The sequence below is a fragment of the Cuculus canorus genome, chromosome Z, assembly GCF_017976375.1.
Source record: "Cuculus canorus isolate bCucCan1 chromosome Z, bCucCan1.pri, whole genome shotgun sequence".
Taxonomy (NCBI): domain Eukaryota; kingdom Metazoa; phylum Chordata; class Aves; order Cuculiformes; family Cuculidae; genus Cuculus; species Cuculus canorus.
This window is the reverse complement of record NC_071441.1, coordinates 25,571,246-25,585,760: the sequence shown is the minus strand read 5'-3', so window position 1 is coordinate 25,585,760 and position 14,515 is coordinate 25,571,246. Positions and strand designations below refer to the sequence as shown.

Genomic DNA, 14,515 nt, shown 5'->3' with positions numbered 1-14,515 from the left:
AAAATGGGGGTGAGGAGTTAAAAAAAAAAATCCTTTTCCTGAAACAAGCAAGACACTTGGTGAGGTACAGATAGGACAAAGTCAGCATGGAGCAATTAGTGAAAAACCTATCTCTTCTGCTAGTGTTTTTTGACCCTTTTCCCTCTCTACGCCATGCAAAATATGATACAGAGAGAGAATCTCGTCCAGCATGTTAATGAGGACCTCTAGAATGAAGGCATTGTTTTGCTGTTGAAGGAGCAGACTAATGATCCATCTGAGATTTATTTTTGGACTCCTGTTTGTTCTTACTATGGTGACAGCACAGAAATACGATAGTTAGCTGAGAGTTAAGTGGATTTACTAGGTCCACATTTTTTTTTCTTTTCTCATGGTGTAATGGGGTGTGCTGCATATAAACTGTGTAGTTAGGAAAAAAGTATGCTTACTCATCTTCTAAGCTACAGTGGACTATTTCCCTAATTCCAGAATATGGTCTCCGGCTTGGAAGTCAGATCTTCATAAAAGAAATGACCCATACTGGCCTAGCAACTAAAGATGGCAACCTTCATGAAGGGGATATCATTCTCAAGGTCTGTTCTGCTTTTATTGCTACAGTTATTAGTTTAGCAGGGAGTTTTCATATTAGTTATTTTGGAGTAAGTTGTGGTGTAATAAAGTTCAGTATTAAACTTGAGCACAATGTGGACCTGTTTATTTTGGTGTTGTTATTGCCTTTTTATGTCCAGATCAATGGTACAGTGACAGAGAATATGTCTTTAGCTGATGCCCGAAAATTGATTGAGAAGTCACGGGGGAAGCTCCAGCTTGTTGTCCTCAGGGACAGAAAGCAGACACTGCTCAACATTCCTTCATTGAACGACAGTGACTCAGAAATGGATGGTGAGATTTCACATGGATAAAAGGTTCTGGACTCTCTGCAGGGACTGAATGGAGCTACAGTGTTTTACTGTGGAAGAGTGGTACTAGATTCTTTAAAAAACAAACACAAACAAATCTAAGTAATAGCCAATCAAACATCAAGCCTACTTCCTTTAGGTGAAAGAATTTTGTAGTAATCATTTAATTATATTTTGGGCAGAGGCTGAGGTAGCAGAAGCAATGTTGGTCCGGCAGAATCAATCCTGCTTCTCAGAACAAGCAAGTCAGTTACTTTGAGAGACTTCAGTTTTAAAACCAAGTAGATTTGGATTGGTTTCTCCTTCTGCAAGCATTAACATTCATGACAGCATTCAGTGGAAACGAAAAAATGTCAGGACGAGGAAATTAAGTCCCTTTGAACAACTGGTTTCTATTTCCAGTAACTATACCGCACAAGCGATCACTCACAGTGTATGAGCTGTATCTCCCAACACAATCTTGCTTTGGGAAGAGTTCAGATGTTTAGAGGGAGCAGGGTGGACTTCTTTTAGTGCAAGGAATTTGGTTCTCTGATATCAGAATACTGGATACAACTTTTTGTAGGTTTTATGTGAAGACTGAGTCTTAGGGCTACTCTTGTTTTTTATGTCACTGAAAAGCAGTGATGAGAGGGCTGTTAATGCGAAGGTGGTCATTGGGAATGTTTGTAAGACCTCATATGAAAGGCTGTTAACACTAGCTAATGAGTCTACATGTGCTCAAAGTAGTTGTGTGATGCCAGTGTGTTTATTAAAGTTTGTGTTTTCAGGGGGTTGGAGGGTAGAAGCAGTAAAAGGCATACAGCACTTTTTGAACCCTAGCCAAATCGAGCTTGGAATGGGAGTGGGCTTAAAGTTTCAATATATTTTATATGTGCAAATAAACATGGTAATCAGACATGTGCAGACAATTTAAACAAATCCTGCCTTTTTGATTTGCTACTCTCTTTACAGATATTTCTGAAATAGAGTCAAACAGATCATTCTCCCCTCAAAATGACAGATTACATCATTCTGATCTAGATTCACATTCATCGAATGAAAAGCTGAAAGAGAAACCAAAGTAAGAAATGGTCTTTATTAGTCTATTTTTCTAAAGCTCGTTAAAGGAATTCTTAAAATATGTGGCATTCTTACGTGATTTCACTACACTTCTTTTTTCTTTTTTTTTCTCCTAGTGCAAAAGATGATCCATCCTGTCGGATGTCCAGAATGGGAGCAATGCCTACACCATTCAAATCAATTGGTGACGTTGCTACTCCTGCTGTTACAGTTGTAGACACAAACAAAGAACTGAAGTACCAAGATGACCCAGCAGGTCAGGGTTTGAAGGGTTTTGTTCCTTTTTCTCTCTGGTCATGGAGTGTCTACCTTCCCAATCTTCTTGACTTATCTAGTATACTCTTTGTGTAAACCCCATCCCTGACACACAGAGAAGTCTGTCTTTGCTTTGTGGTGCAGTGAAAGATGAAACACTTAAGATTGTTTGAAGGCAATTGCTTATTGGAATTACTGCCTACTACAAAAGCAAGTACTTTCCTAGAGCATCTCTCTAGCCTGTTGCCCTAAGCAGCCAAAAAAAGCTATTCTTGAAGCCTAAGCTGGCTTGCCTGAAAAAGTTGAGTACCCCTCACTTGACCTTTTTGTTCTTTCAAGAATTTAAAAAAAAGGGAAGTAAATAAATTCTAGTCAGAGGAACTTGATATTTAATTATGTATTAATCTTTGGCATAGAGGGTTTGATTGCTATCTATTATTAATAGATAAAAAATGCTGCCATTTATAACTTTTTTAATAGCTGGGTAACTTCTGTTTGTTTTTTCACTTGTAGTGTCTCAACCAAAAGCAGCTCCAAGAACAATTCTTAAACCCAGCCCTGAAGATGAAGCAATATATGGGTAAGGCAGCACTTGCTGTGTTCTTTTGCATTCAGTGTGTTTCCAGTGACCTGTACCTGGTTCCTGATTGCATGGGCTTTAAGGTTTTTTGCCCATTTGGAGTGGAACTCCCTTTGTAGTTCAGTGCCAAGAAGAGATGGCATAGCTTCTGACTGATCATATTTGAGTTAATCTTAGTTTTAGAAGTATCTGCCTGGAAGGTGTAGCCTTGCCTTCTGCTAGGAAGGTGCAGATCTTCACTTCTGGGCTTGCATGGGGACATACACAATGGTGTATTTTTATTCTGTTCTATTTGGAACTTTGAGACACTATAATATTTGCAGTATTGTGTATTTACACAACCTGTATTTGCAGGTTGTGGTATCTCCTCCAGCAGAGTTAGTCCAGAACATAGCTGGTCAAGGCCCTAAACAGCCTGTTTTGAGCAGAGGGCTATTCTAACCTTTGCAGTTCTATGTAACTGTATGTTACACCTCTTCTGTTCTTTTATAATACCTGTACACAGACTACAAACCTCCCTTGCCCACAATATTAAGATACAAAGAGAAAGTTCTGTTATTTAATTTGTAAAAATGCTTGTTGCAAGACAAGGTCAACCATATATAAATTTCTGTAAAAGCTGGAAACTTCTGTACAGAGTCTTGTGTATTTTCTTCAAATCCAAGCCTGTGCAGTCCATACTAAAGTTCTTGTCTATGCTTAGAAATGAAGTAGACGTTGATTCCAAAGTTAATTTTTGTGGAGGTTTTGGACGATTTTTGTAAGTAGTCAAATGGAACCTGGTGTTGAGTCTTCAACAATTAAGTTACTAAAAGTTGTAAATTGTATTAATAGAAAATCAGCTCATGAATTTTCTTTTGAGAGTTTTCAAATACATAAAGTGAAGGGCAAGGAGCACTGAGATTATAAGGAGAAGCCTAAGTTAAGGTTTTGAAGATACTCTGTAGCTTGGAGGTTTTTCTGAACTGGATTCACTTCTCAGATCTTTTCTGGATTGGACCCTGCACATGTTGTCATTGATGTGCAAATTAATCAAGTGATTATTTCAGTGAAGGGGAATTTATAATACAGGCTTAGGGTATTACTGAGAAAGGCTGACAGATAAGTATTGTCCTCTGTGTTGGAAGGTCACTCAGGCATGCAGCTTTTCTGACAGCAAAAAAGCTGAACCTAGTCCACTTGGCTCTCCCACTGCAATATGAAGGCACTGATTGCTAATGTAGCAATAATGTCTACTTGGAAATACCACAATAAAACTTGAAGACTGCAGTTTAACACGTTTGTTAGACAGAAAAGAAAATAGGTGAAGGGGGAGGAGGATAACATCAGGTTTGCCTATAACAAGGTGTGGGAGGACACACAATGGTTAGAGGGATGGAGTGCTGCTATGGGCCCTCCACCTGTTGCCCTGGGGCATGCTGGGGACCTGCAGACAGCTGAAGTCTTGTGGAGATGAGGGGGAGGCTCCTTATGTAGTAAGGGCCAGCAAGGAAACTTCCATGGAACACCTGGAGGGAAATAAGGGGTGTTCCACTAAGAAGGTGGTATGGCCAACAGCCCAGATGAAATGCCTCTACACAAACACGTGCAGCTTGGGCAACAAACAGGAGGAGCTGGAAACTACTATGCTGCTAGAAAGCTATGATCTGATGGCTATTACTGAATCTTAGTGGGATTAATCCCATGATTGTCGATGGCTACAGGCTGTTCAGAAGAGACAGAGCAGGAAGGGAGGGGTGGAGGTGTTGCCCTTTATGTCAGGAACTGGATAGAGTGTGAAGAGCTCTCTCTGAAGAATAGCTGTAAACAGGGCGAAAGCTTGTGGGTGAGAATAAAAAACAGAGGTAACAAAAGGAACCTTGTGGCTGATGTCTACTACAGGCCACCTGATCAAGGGGAGACTACTGATGAAACCTTCTTCCTCAGTTACAGGAGGCTTCACACTTGTAAGCTTTCCTCGTACTGGAGGACTTCAGCCACCCTCACGTATGCTGGAAAAGTAGCACAGCAAGCTTTAGGTAGTCCAGGAGACTCCTAGAGAGCATTGAAGATAATTTTTTACCTCAGTTTAACAGACACCCCTACCCGAGGGGATGCAGTACTGGACCTGATGGTCACCAATGCAATTGAACTTATCAGTGACATCAAGACTGGAGACAGCCTGGGCTGCAGTGATCACACATTCGTAAAATTCAAGGTCCTGAGGGATATGGGACAGGTGAGGAGTATAGTCAGTACCCTAAATTTTAGGAAAGCAAACCTTCTCTTCAAGGAGTTGGTCAGTGGGACCTCCTGGGATACAGTCCTCAGGGACAAGGGAGCAGAACAGACCTGGCAAATATTTAAGGATGCTTTCCATGAAGTGCAAGAGAGCTCAGTCCCCAGATGTAGGAAATCAGGCAGGGAAGGGAAGAAGCCAGGGTGGCTGGGTTGAGATCTGCTGGTCAAACTGAAGGCCAAGAGGTAACTGCGCAGATGGTGCAAGCAGGGACAGGGAACCTGGGAAGAATCTAGGGACACTGCCTGGTTGTGTAGGGATGGGGTCAGGAAGGTCAAGGCGCAGCTGGAGCTGAACTTGGCAAGGGAAGCAAAGGCTAACAAGAAGGGCTTCTACGGGTATGTGAACCAGAAAAGGAAGGCACCCCGACTGATGAATAAGAATGGTGACCTCGTATCAACAGACGAGGAGAAGGCTGAGATACTCAGCGATCTTTTTTGCCTCAGTCTTCACTGACAACTGCTCTCCTTACCCCTTCTGGATCAGTGGACAAGATGGTGACCAGGGGGGTAAACCCCCTCCCACTGTAGAGGAGGATCAGGTTCGTGACCACCTGAGGATCCTGAACATATATAAGTTTATGGGACCTGATGAGATGCATCCGAGAGTCCTGAGGGAATTGGCTGATGTGGTTGCTAAGCCACTCTCCGTGATATTTGGAAAGTCATGGCAGTCAGGATAATTCTCTGGTGACTGGAAGAAGGGTAACCTTGTGCCCATTTTTAAAAAGGGTAGAAAAGATGACGCTTGGAACTACCGACCTGTCAACTTCACCTCTGTGCCTGGGAAGATCCTGGAGTAGATTGTCCTAGAAGCTGTGCTATAGTACATGGATGACAGGGAGGTGATTGAATACAGCCAGTATGGCTTCACCAGGCCAAGTCCTGCCTGACCAATGTATCGGCCTTCTATGATAGGTTAACCGCATTAGTGGACATGGGAAAGGCAATGGATGTAATCTATCAGGACTTTTGTAAAGTCTTTGACACGGTACCCCACAACATCCTTCTCTCTACACTGGAGAGATGTGCTTTGATGAATGGACTGTTTGGTGGATAAGGAATTGTTTGGATGGTTGTATTCAGAGAATAGTGATCAGCGGCTTGATGTCCAGATGGAGATCCGTGACAAGTGGTGTCTCTCAGGGTTCCTCACTGGGACCAGTGCTGTTTAATATCTTCATCAGTGATGCAGATAGCAAGATCCAGTGCACCCTCAGCAAGCTTGCAGATGACACCAAGCTGAGTGGTGCAGTTGTCAAACCAGAAGGATGAGATGTCATCCGGAGGGACCCGGACAAGCTGGAGAATTGGGCCTGTGTGAACCTCTTGAGGTTCAGCGTGGACAAGTGCACGGTCTTACAGCTGGGTTGGGGCAATACGTGGTTTCAATACAGGGTGGGGCTTCATGTGTTTGAGAGCAGAGAAGGACCTGGGTGTGCTGGTTGATGAGAAGCTCGACATGACCTGGCAATGTGTGCTTGCAGCCCAGAAGGCCGATGGTATCCTGGGCTGCATCAAAAGAAGCATGGCCAGCAGGGCGAGAGAGGTGATTCTGCTCCTCTATTCCTCTCTTGTGAGACCTCATCTGGAGTCCTGTGTCCAGTTCTGGAATCCTCAACGTAAGGAGCATATGGAGCTCTTGGAAGAGGTCCAGAGGAGGGCTACAAAGATGATCGGAGGGCTGGAACATGTTGCCCAGGAAAGTTTTGGATGCCCCCTCCCTGAAAGTGTTCAAGGCCAGGTTCAATGGGGCCTTGAGCAGCCTGATCTAGTGGGAGGTGTCCCTGCCTGTGGCACAGGGGTTGGAACTGGATGATCTTTAAGGTCCCTTTCAACCCAAACCATTCTGTGATTCTAAGATTTAATTTACATGACAGTTCTCAAGTGTACGGAGGCAAAACCAAATGTATGATTACTTATAACTCAGGCTCTTCTCACAGGAAAAAACAGCTGCTCCTCTGAGACAGGATCCAGTAGGTAGGGAACTACTTCGGGACTTCAAGAACAGGGCCTGCTCTACCAAGTCTGTGTATGCCACTTAAGTGTTCTTCCTAGTTCAGTTTCCACTCTGAAAAATGCAAGTTCTCTGCTTCTTTATCTCTCTGAAGAGTTGCCTGGGCAAATATGACCTATATAGTGAAAGAAGGGCACTAAGAATAATGTTAATATGATTTTTTTGGAAGAGTTGCTGGTTTTTTTTTGGTTGTTGTGAAATGCCTTACATCTGGCCTTACTTCCTTTTTCTGCCTGTAAATTTTGTAGTCCTAATACAAAAATGGTGAGATTCAAGAAAGGGGACAGTGTGGGTCTACGGCTGGCTGGCGGAAATGATGTTGGGATATTTATTGCTGGAATTCAAGAAGGCACCTCAGCTGATGAGGAGGGACTGCAGGAAGGAGATCAGATTCTCAAGGTACAAGTATATGTGTCCCTGAAATGCAAATCACTTTTGTACTTTTGACTTCCTTCTTAGTGGAGATCTGGAAGAAATTATGACCTTAGGAAGTAAAGTTATTACTTCGTAAGTGTGTATGTGTGGTGGAGGGATCTTACTGAAATGTTTTTGAAGGAGAGTTGTATATCAAGCTTTAGTTTGTTTATGATTCTGTAGAAGGGGTGGGTAGGAGAACTATGAATGAGGAAGAATGCCTGAAGATGGGAGAATAAATTTCCTGTACAGTGCTTCTTCCTAGTCTTGGAGCGGGGGAAAATTGCTTCCAGTATTATTTTTCTTCTTTCATCTTTCTCCAGTTTCCTTGGGTGACAGTGATTTATTTTTCCAGTTTCTGAATTATGTTTTTTATGCCACTTTGTCCTCTTACATTCTTCTGTTTTTCTGAAAATTCAAATTGGAGGCTGATATAATTTTTTCTTCTGCCTGTTTTCTCTTGTGATGGTCTTGATTTTTCAGGGCCTTTTGGACCCTGAGTTAAAGTAGAAAAAAAATCTAGTAGTGCATATCCAGGACCTTGTTATTTCAGAAAGATTACTGTTAATGGCTGGAATAAAATATTCCTTGCAGCAGCAGGCACCCATATTGACTTTAAAAGAAAAACAGTAAGGGAAGAGAATATTTAAAATTTTTTTGGATTAAACAAGAATCTTTGTTACTCCTTTTATTGTTGATTTTTTGGGTGTTGATAATTAAATGTTGATACTTACTATGTTTTGGGGTTTTTTTTGTACATAGGTAAACTCTCAAGACTTCAGAGGCATTGTTCGGGAAGATGCTGTTCTATATCTCTTAGAAATTCCCAAAGGTGAAACAGTGACCATTTTGGCTCAAAGTAAATATGAAGGTGGGTGCTTTGAACAAAATGTGTGTGTATCCATGAAGTTTTTAAGGTGTGTTTTGTCAATGAAACCACAAATAATCAGTCTTGTACTTGTTCTTGATAGCATTTTGGTTACCCTGCTTTTCAGCAGTTTAGGAGACAGCTGTGTTCCATACCATGATGGTCATACTGATGTGCATGCGTGATGTGTTTTTTCGGAGCATTTCTCCATCTCTTTCATAATTATCAAATAGCATCTTTCCTTAATCCTGAAGACTAGCAATGTACTACTTGTTCCTTACATGTTTTTGTCTGTAGCAGTCATAAGGGATTCAATTAGATAGCAGCAAATGGGCAGTTTTATTGACAAACAGTTAAATAATGAGTAAAGAGTCTTGCTTTGCTGTTGAACACAGAGCCTGCTACAGTATTGATGTACCACAGCTGCATTTTGCTTTGCTTTCCTTGTATGTGCAAGGGCTGTGTGTGTACGAGCATAGAATACTCTTGATAATGTGTGCGTAGGGCAATGGATCTGAAGGCTGCTTTTTTTATATCTTTTTCCATAGAGGGGAAGAATTTCAAAACTATTTTCTGGAATGACAGATTAATATTTCTTTCAACCGTAAAAAAATATAACTAAAGGGGATTTCCTGTTTTAGTTTACAGAGATATTATGGCCTGTGGCAGAGGAGATTCATTCTTCATTAGGAGCCACTTTGAGTGTGAGAAAGAGTCACCACAGAGCTTGGCGTTCACCAGGGGGGAGATCTTCAGAGTAGTTGATACACTGTATGACGGCAAACTGGGAAACTGGCTGGCTGTGAGGATTGGAAATGAACTGGAGAAGGGCCTCATTCCAAATAAGAGCAGGTAAGGTGGCATCCTTTCCTACCCATTGTTAGAAGATTTTTTTTTTCCAAATTATTTTTGCTCATTAGGTTGTACCTTCCTCCACCCTTGCAAGAATGAATATATTGTATTGTCTTTCCTCTCACAACAATTGTGCCTGAAAAGCTGTATATTTTAGAACCATAGCATTATGTAAGGAAAAGATGAGAGAGTGTGGTGTTATCTACATGCTAGATCAGGTGTTTGTAGAGCTCCTGTCTCAGCAATAAACTAAGCTTTGGCCACTTGCTGCTTTAGTTCCTATTCTAGAACATACATGGAAGGTCCTAATTTGCCTTTTTTTTGCCCTTTTTCCATCTTCTCTCTGCACTACTCCCTTCCCCGCCCCACCATCCGCAGCTAAAAAAACCAATCCAACAAAACCCCTACATGTTAGGGAGCTCGTGATTGTGTGTGCAAGAATACTCTGATGAATAATCTTTAAAAGGAACTTCAGTGCTTGAATTTCTTTTGTATATATTATGGAAGCTGTTTCACAAATTTATTCCAAGGCTAATATTTCTTAGTAGCTGTAGTCTTTACTTTTTGAGAAACACTGAGTGAACCACAGCAATGTTTTGCTTAGATGTGCTTTCCTAGTCAGCATTAATGTGAGGTAATAGTAAGCGTTCAAATAGGCACAATGAGGACAAGTATTAAAATGCATCAGCAAATTACTCAGGATATTTTATACTGAAGCTTTTAAGTTCTTAAGCATGATTGTGAAAAAAAGCTCATAATTGCATTGTACAAAAGTTCCTGAAATGTACTTCTTAACATGACTCCTCTGCCCTTTTTGTAGTTAGAGCATTCTGTCCTCTCTGTTAATGGATCTGGGCAAACCAGCCTTTGTTTCTGTGCTGTAGTGACTTAACTTAGAAGGCCTAAAAGAGAAGAGAATGGTGTCAGTTATTCCATAGGCCTTCATTTCTGAGTTGCACTCTCTCATCACCTCTTTGTAGTTGCATTCTTTTGTTTATGCTTTTGTGAATTATGAGTTTAAGACCTGAGAACTCATTCCTGTCCAGCAGTCTTGTAGCAGTAGTGAGTCTGAGCACCATTCTGATACCATGTCTGCTCCAAGGCAAAACAACCCTGGACTTTTCTATTCTTTCCACCACTCACTGCTGTCTGTCTGGCAAATTACCTGCTTTAAACACAAAATCTGTTGTTCTTCAGTGACGGTGCCATTCCCCTCTTTGACTAGTTCTGTATGAATTAACTCTGTGCTTTATCTGTCAAGAGCTGAGCAGATGGCCAGTGTTCAAAACGCCCAAAGAGATGGCTCAAGCGACAGGGCAGACTTCTGGAGAACACGCGGCCAGCGATCTGGAGCAAAGAAGAATCTGAGGAAGAGTCGTGAAGATCTGACAGCTATTGTATCTGTGAGCACAAAATTCCCCGCTTATGAGCGAGTTCAGTTGCGTGAGGGTAAGTGAACAAGTTGCCCATTTATTTGGACACAAAACCAGCCAGCAAAGTTTGATCAGCTAAGTGGTTTTAAGTGACTTAGGTTCATTGTTAAATTTGAGTAATGGGAAGGGGTGAAATTTTTTTCAGAATGCAAATTTCTGGGTACTATGAACTACTTTAAGAAGAAGGCTTTTTATGTTTTCAAACTACTGCTGTTCTTTGCCTCCAAATTGTATGTGCCAGTTTCAAGATTTAAAATGAAAAAGGAAGAAGCGAACAGGGTTTTCCTGTTTCCTCAGTTTCCTCTTGGCTAGCTCTGAAAGAACAATCTGTATGCCTGAGGTCCGTCAGTATCTGGCTTGTTCATAAATATCACTTTGACTTTACAATGAGAGCAAATAAAACCCAGATGTTTTCAATAGATTGTCCAAATGTAATCAAGGTTGATATGGTCCGTCTCTATGACTCTAAACTAGCTGTATTACTAGCGATGTTGAATAAGTCAAGATAATTTCCTGGATTTTTGCACATGACAGTATTGAGAAACAAACAAACAGTAAAAAGTATTTTAAAGGAGTTCCCAGATGTCAAGATAAAGGCTGAGAAATAGAATGGCATTCCCTCATTAACTTATGAGGACTGTGTTTGTACTTATTTTGATGTAAGCATAACAGAGTTTTGTATTTCTTTGCTTCTTCAAGCTGCCCTGCAGCTGATTTAGCATTTATATGTTTTTTCACACAAAATCCACTAAGTCAAGGCTCATGTTTTTTTGCTGGGCAGAAAAATTATTTAAGATAGGCAGTATGTTTTCAGAATGTAGAATCCTCTCTATAAGTCTTCATTGAAAGGAATGAGGAAGCTGTTAAAACAGTCTGCTTTCATTTCTCAGCTGATAAAAATAGATTTCTATGTGACTTAATGCTGTTGCACAAAGTTTTGACAAATAGAATTTTTAAAACATGTTTTTTAGTATCTTCAGCTTACTCATAACCTTGCTTAGTAATGGAGGATCTTGTCTGTGCCATTTTACTTATATATAAAACCAGTCCTGTAAGATTTGTCTTTTCTCCAAATATTTTTCTTTCAGCTGGTTTTAAGAGACCTGTGGTGATATTTGGCCCTATTGCAGATGTTGCTATGGAGAAGTTGTCAAATGATTTGCCTCACCTGTATCAGACAGCAAGTAAGTTGCCCTCCTAGCTTCCTTACCATCCTTAACTGGGAGAATGGATAACTTAATAATCACAGCTGCCTGACCACTCTAGATAACCTAAAATGTTGTCTTTGCAGAGACAGAGCCCAGAGATGCAGGTTCAGAGAAGTCAACTGGGGTAGTGCGCTTGAACACTGTGAGGCAGATCATTGAGCAGGTAGAGTATTTCTGTGAAAGTTGCTCACAGAAAGGCATGCGCTTGATTTGTTTGCTCCTAGAACCTGCAGAGTCCTGGAATATTTGCTGCATCTATTTTGGCAATAAACAGACTTGGGTTAATGATAGGGCTGTTTTGAAATTTTAAACAATTTTTATAGATTTGGTAACTATGTTCCAAGTCGGAGGATGAACCTGATGTTAGAAATCAAATTATCTTTCCTTAGTCCATTCTAAATTTGAACGGAGGGGCATCTGTGCTTTACTACATGCTTTCTGAATTTGTCACGGAGGCTTTACTGTCATGCAGTGCTCTACATGCTTTTGCTGTCATTTCTTCAGAGAGACTACAGTTGAACTGATCAGGAAGTGACTGTGGGAGCTAAGTAACTTTTACTGAGACTGCATTGAGTCTTTGTGTAATACTGTTTAGAGATTGAGTAAATAGGTTGTAATCAAAAAGTCTAAAAAAAGTAGTCACAAAGAATGTATTCCACAGCTTATTGCCCAGTGCCAAATAAAATCCATGCCAGAAGTATTAGGATGTCACACAGAAGTCTGTTAAGAGCTCAGGCCCCACTGAAGCAATTGTTTAAAAATCCCATTCGTCTTTGTGCTAGAAGTAGTTAAGAAAGAATATATTAAGTGAGAAAAGTGAGATTTCTCAGCTAGCAAGTGTAGTAAAAAGATCACAGATAGACTAGCTGAGATATTGGAAGCTGTGGTAGGGGCAAGTAGAGAGAGGAGCTGATTAACTTCATTACCTATTTTTAAAAAAAGGGGGGAAAAGTTGAATAAGTGCATTTCACTTTACTGGAGAGTTAGTTGACATAAGAATATGGACATTCAGGCAAAAGCTGTTCAGAAAAATGAAGCTGAAAGACAATGGCTGCCTACTCTGGATTCTGAATGTGGCATAACTGTGGGGGGAAAAAATCCAACAAATTTTGGTCTTATTTGGACAAAAAATACCCTAGGATACCATATTCTAGCCACCACCTACTGTTCTGCACAAGCAGCACGCTGACTAGGTTTTCTTGTTAACAGGATAAACATGCTCTGTTGGATGTGACTCCTAAAGCAGTGGACCTGTTAAATTATACCCAGTGGTTTCCAATTGTGGTCTTCTTTAACCCAGACAGTAAGCAGGGTGTGAAAACCATGAGACAAAGGCTATGTTCCACATCTAACAAGAGCTCAAGAAAACTGTATGAGCAAGCAAACAAACTGAGGAAAACTTGTTCCCACCTCTTTACAGGTAAGGAAGGATGTATGTCTAACCTGCTTACCAAGGGAGTAGTGGATGTGACTGTGTGAGTCTCAAGACGTCCACTTACTACTCTGCATATTAATCATTGCAGGCTGGAACTAAAAGGGTGTGAAGGTCATGAGCAATCCATTCCTTGGCTTTATTCAAAGTTCCTTGTTCTGCCAAATTCTATTACAAAAGAAACTGTGAATCAGTGTACTGGCATAAAAAGCTAAGTGAGTTAATAAGCTTGAGGAATGGATAAACAATAAAATAAAAATACCATGCTTTGTCAGTGATCTAAATGAAATGCCTGTTTAACATCCTCACATAACTGTAATAAAAAAGTGTTAAACAGCAAAGACTGATAAAGGATTACGTTGCATTTGCTGTGTATATATACTTGTCACTTCAATTTTCACAGCTACCATCAATTTGAATTCAGCCAACGATAGCTGGTATGGTAGTCTGAAAGATACAATTCAGCAACAGCAAGGAGAAGCAGTATGGGTATCAGAAGGAAAGGTAAGCAGTTAGTCTGTACTGTACTAAGCTGTACATATATCTCAAGATAACACTTGCCAGTAAAAACTATTCAAAATTTTATTTGCCTGTGCTGGATAGGCTAGACAAGTAGTCAGCTGATGCCTTTCTTGTTAACAAAAAATTACTTACTAATTTTCTTTCTGTTATACTTTGGAGCTTTCATCACTAATGCTGTGGCTAGAGGAGGATGGTGGGAAGGGATAAACTTTTACAGGACTTTTCTCTATGATTCTGCACTAATGTTCTTTCAGTTCTGCAAAGTCATTCTTAAGGAACTATATGATACTGAGACCTAACTAGACTCTAATTCTTAAATATTTAATAGTTGTTCCTCAATTCTTACTGACTTCTCTCTAGATGGATAGCATGGAAGATGATGCAGATGATCGTATGTCTTACCTTACTGCAATGGGTGCTGACTATTTGAGTTGTGACAGTCGGCTGATCAGTGACTTGGAGGATACAGATGGAGAAGGAGGTGCATACACTGACAATGAACTTGATGAGCCCTTGGAAGAACCAAGGGTTTCATCTGTTAGCCGGTCCTCTGAACCTGTGCATCCTGAGGAGGTGAGATGATTGGATATTCAACAAGACTGTACTTTGCACTTTCTGAAAGCCTGGTATGTGTGACTTAAAAATGAGAGCTTTTTAAACTCCAGCTTTGTTTTACCTCTGACAGTGTTTTAGAGC

General features: G+C 40.7%; 1 protein-coding gene across 8 annotated transcripts in view; it reads left to right on the top strand.

The window, feature by feature from the left end:
* Nucleotides 1-14,515, top strand: part of TJP2 (tight junction protein 2) — a 64,417-nt gene that overhangs the window by 45,680 nt on the left and 4,222 nt on the right. For all 8 annotated transcript variants that reach the window (XM_054053600.1, XM_054053601.1, XM_054053602.1 and 5 more), the window contains 14 exons: nucleotides 469-572; nucleotides 729-882; nucleotides 1,854-1,962; nucleotides 2,078-2,217; nucleotides 2,730-2,796; nucleotides 7,339-7,489; nucleotides 8,267-8,375; nucleotides 9,014-9,224; nucleotides 10,486-10,673; nucleotides 11,746-11,841; nucleotides 11,949-12,028; nucleotides 13,075-13,285; nucleotides 13,701-13,801; nucleotides 14,180-14,392. In XM_054053600.1, coding sequence (XP_053909575.1) covers nucleotides 469-572; nucleotides 729-882; nucleotides 1,854-1,962; nucleotides 2,078-2,217; nucleotides 2,730-2,796; nucleotides 7,339-7,489; nucleotides 8,267-8,375; nucleotides 9,014-9,224; nucleotides 10,486-10,673; nucleotides 11,746-11,841; nucleotides 11,949-12,028; nucleotides 13,075-13,285; nucleotides 13,701-13,801; nucleotides 14,180-14,392 — 1,934 coding nt within the window. The remainder of the gene's footprint in view (nucleotides 1-468; nucleotides 573-728; nucleotides 883-1,853; nucleotides 1,963-2,077; nucleotides 2,218-2,729; nucleotides 2,797-7,338; nucleotides 7,490-8,266; nucleotides 8,376-9,013; nucleotides 9,225-10,485; nucleotides 10,674-11,745; nucleotides 11,842-11,948; nucleotides 12,029-13,074; nucleotides 13,286-13,700; nucleotides 13,802-14,179; nucleotides 14,393-14,515) is intronic.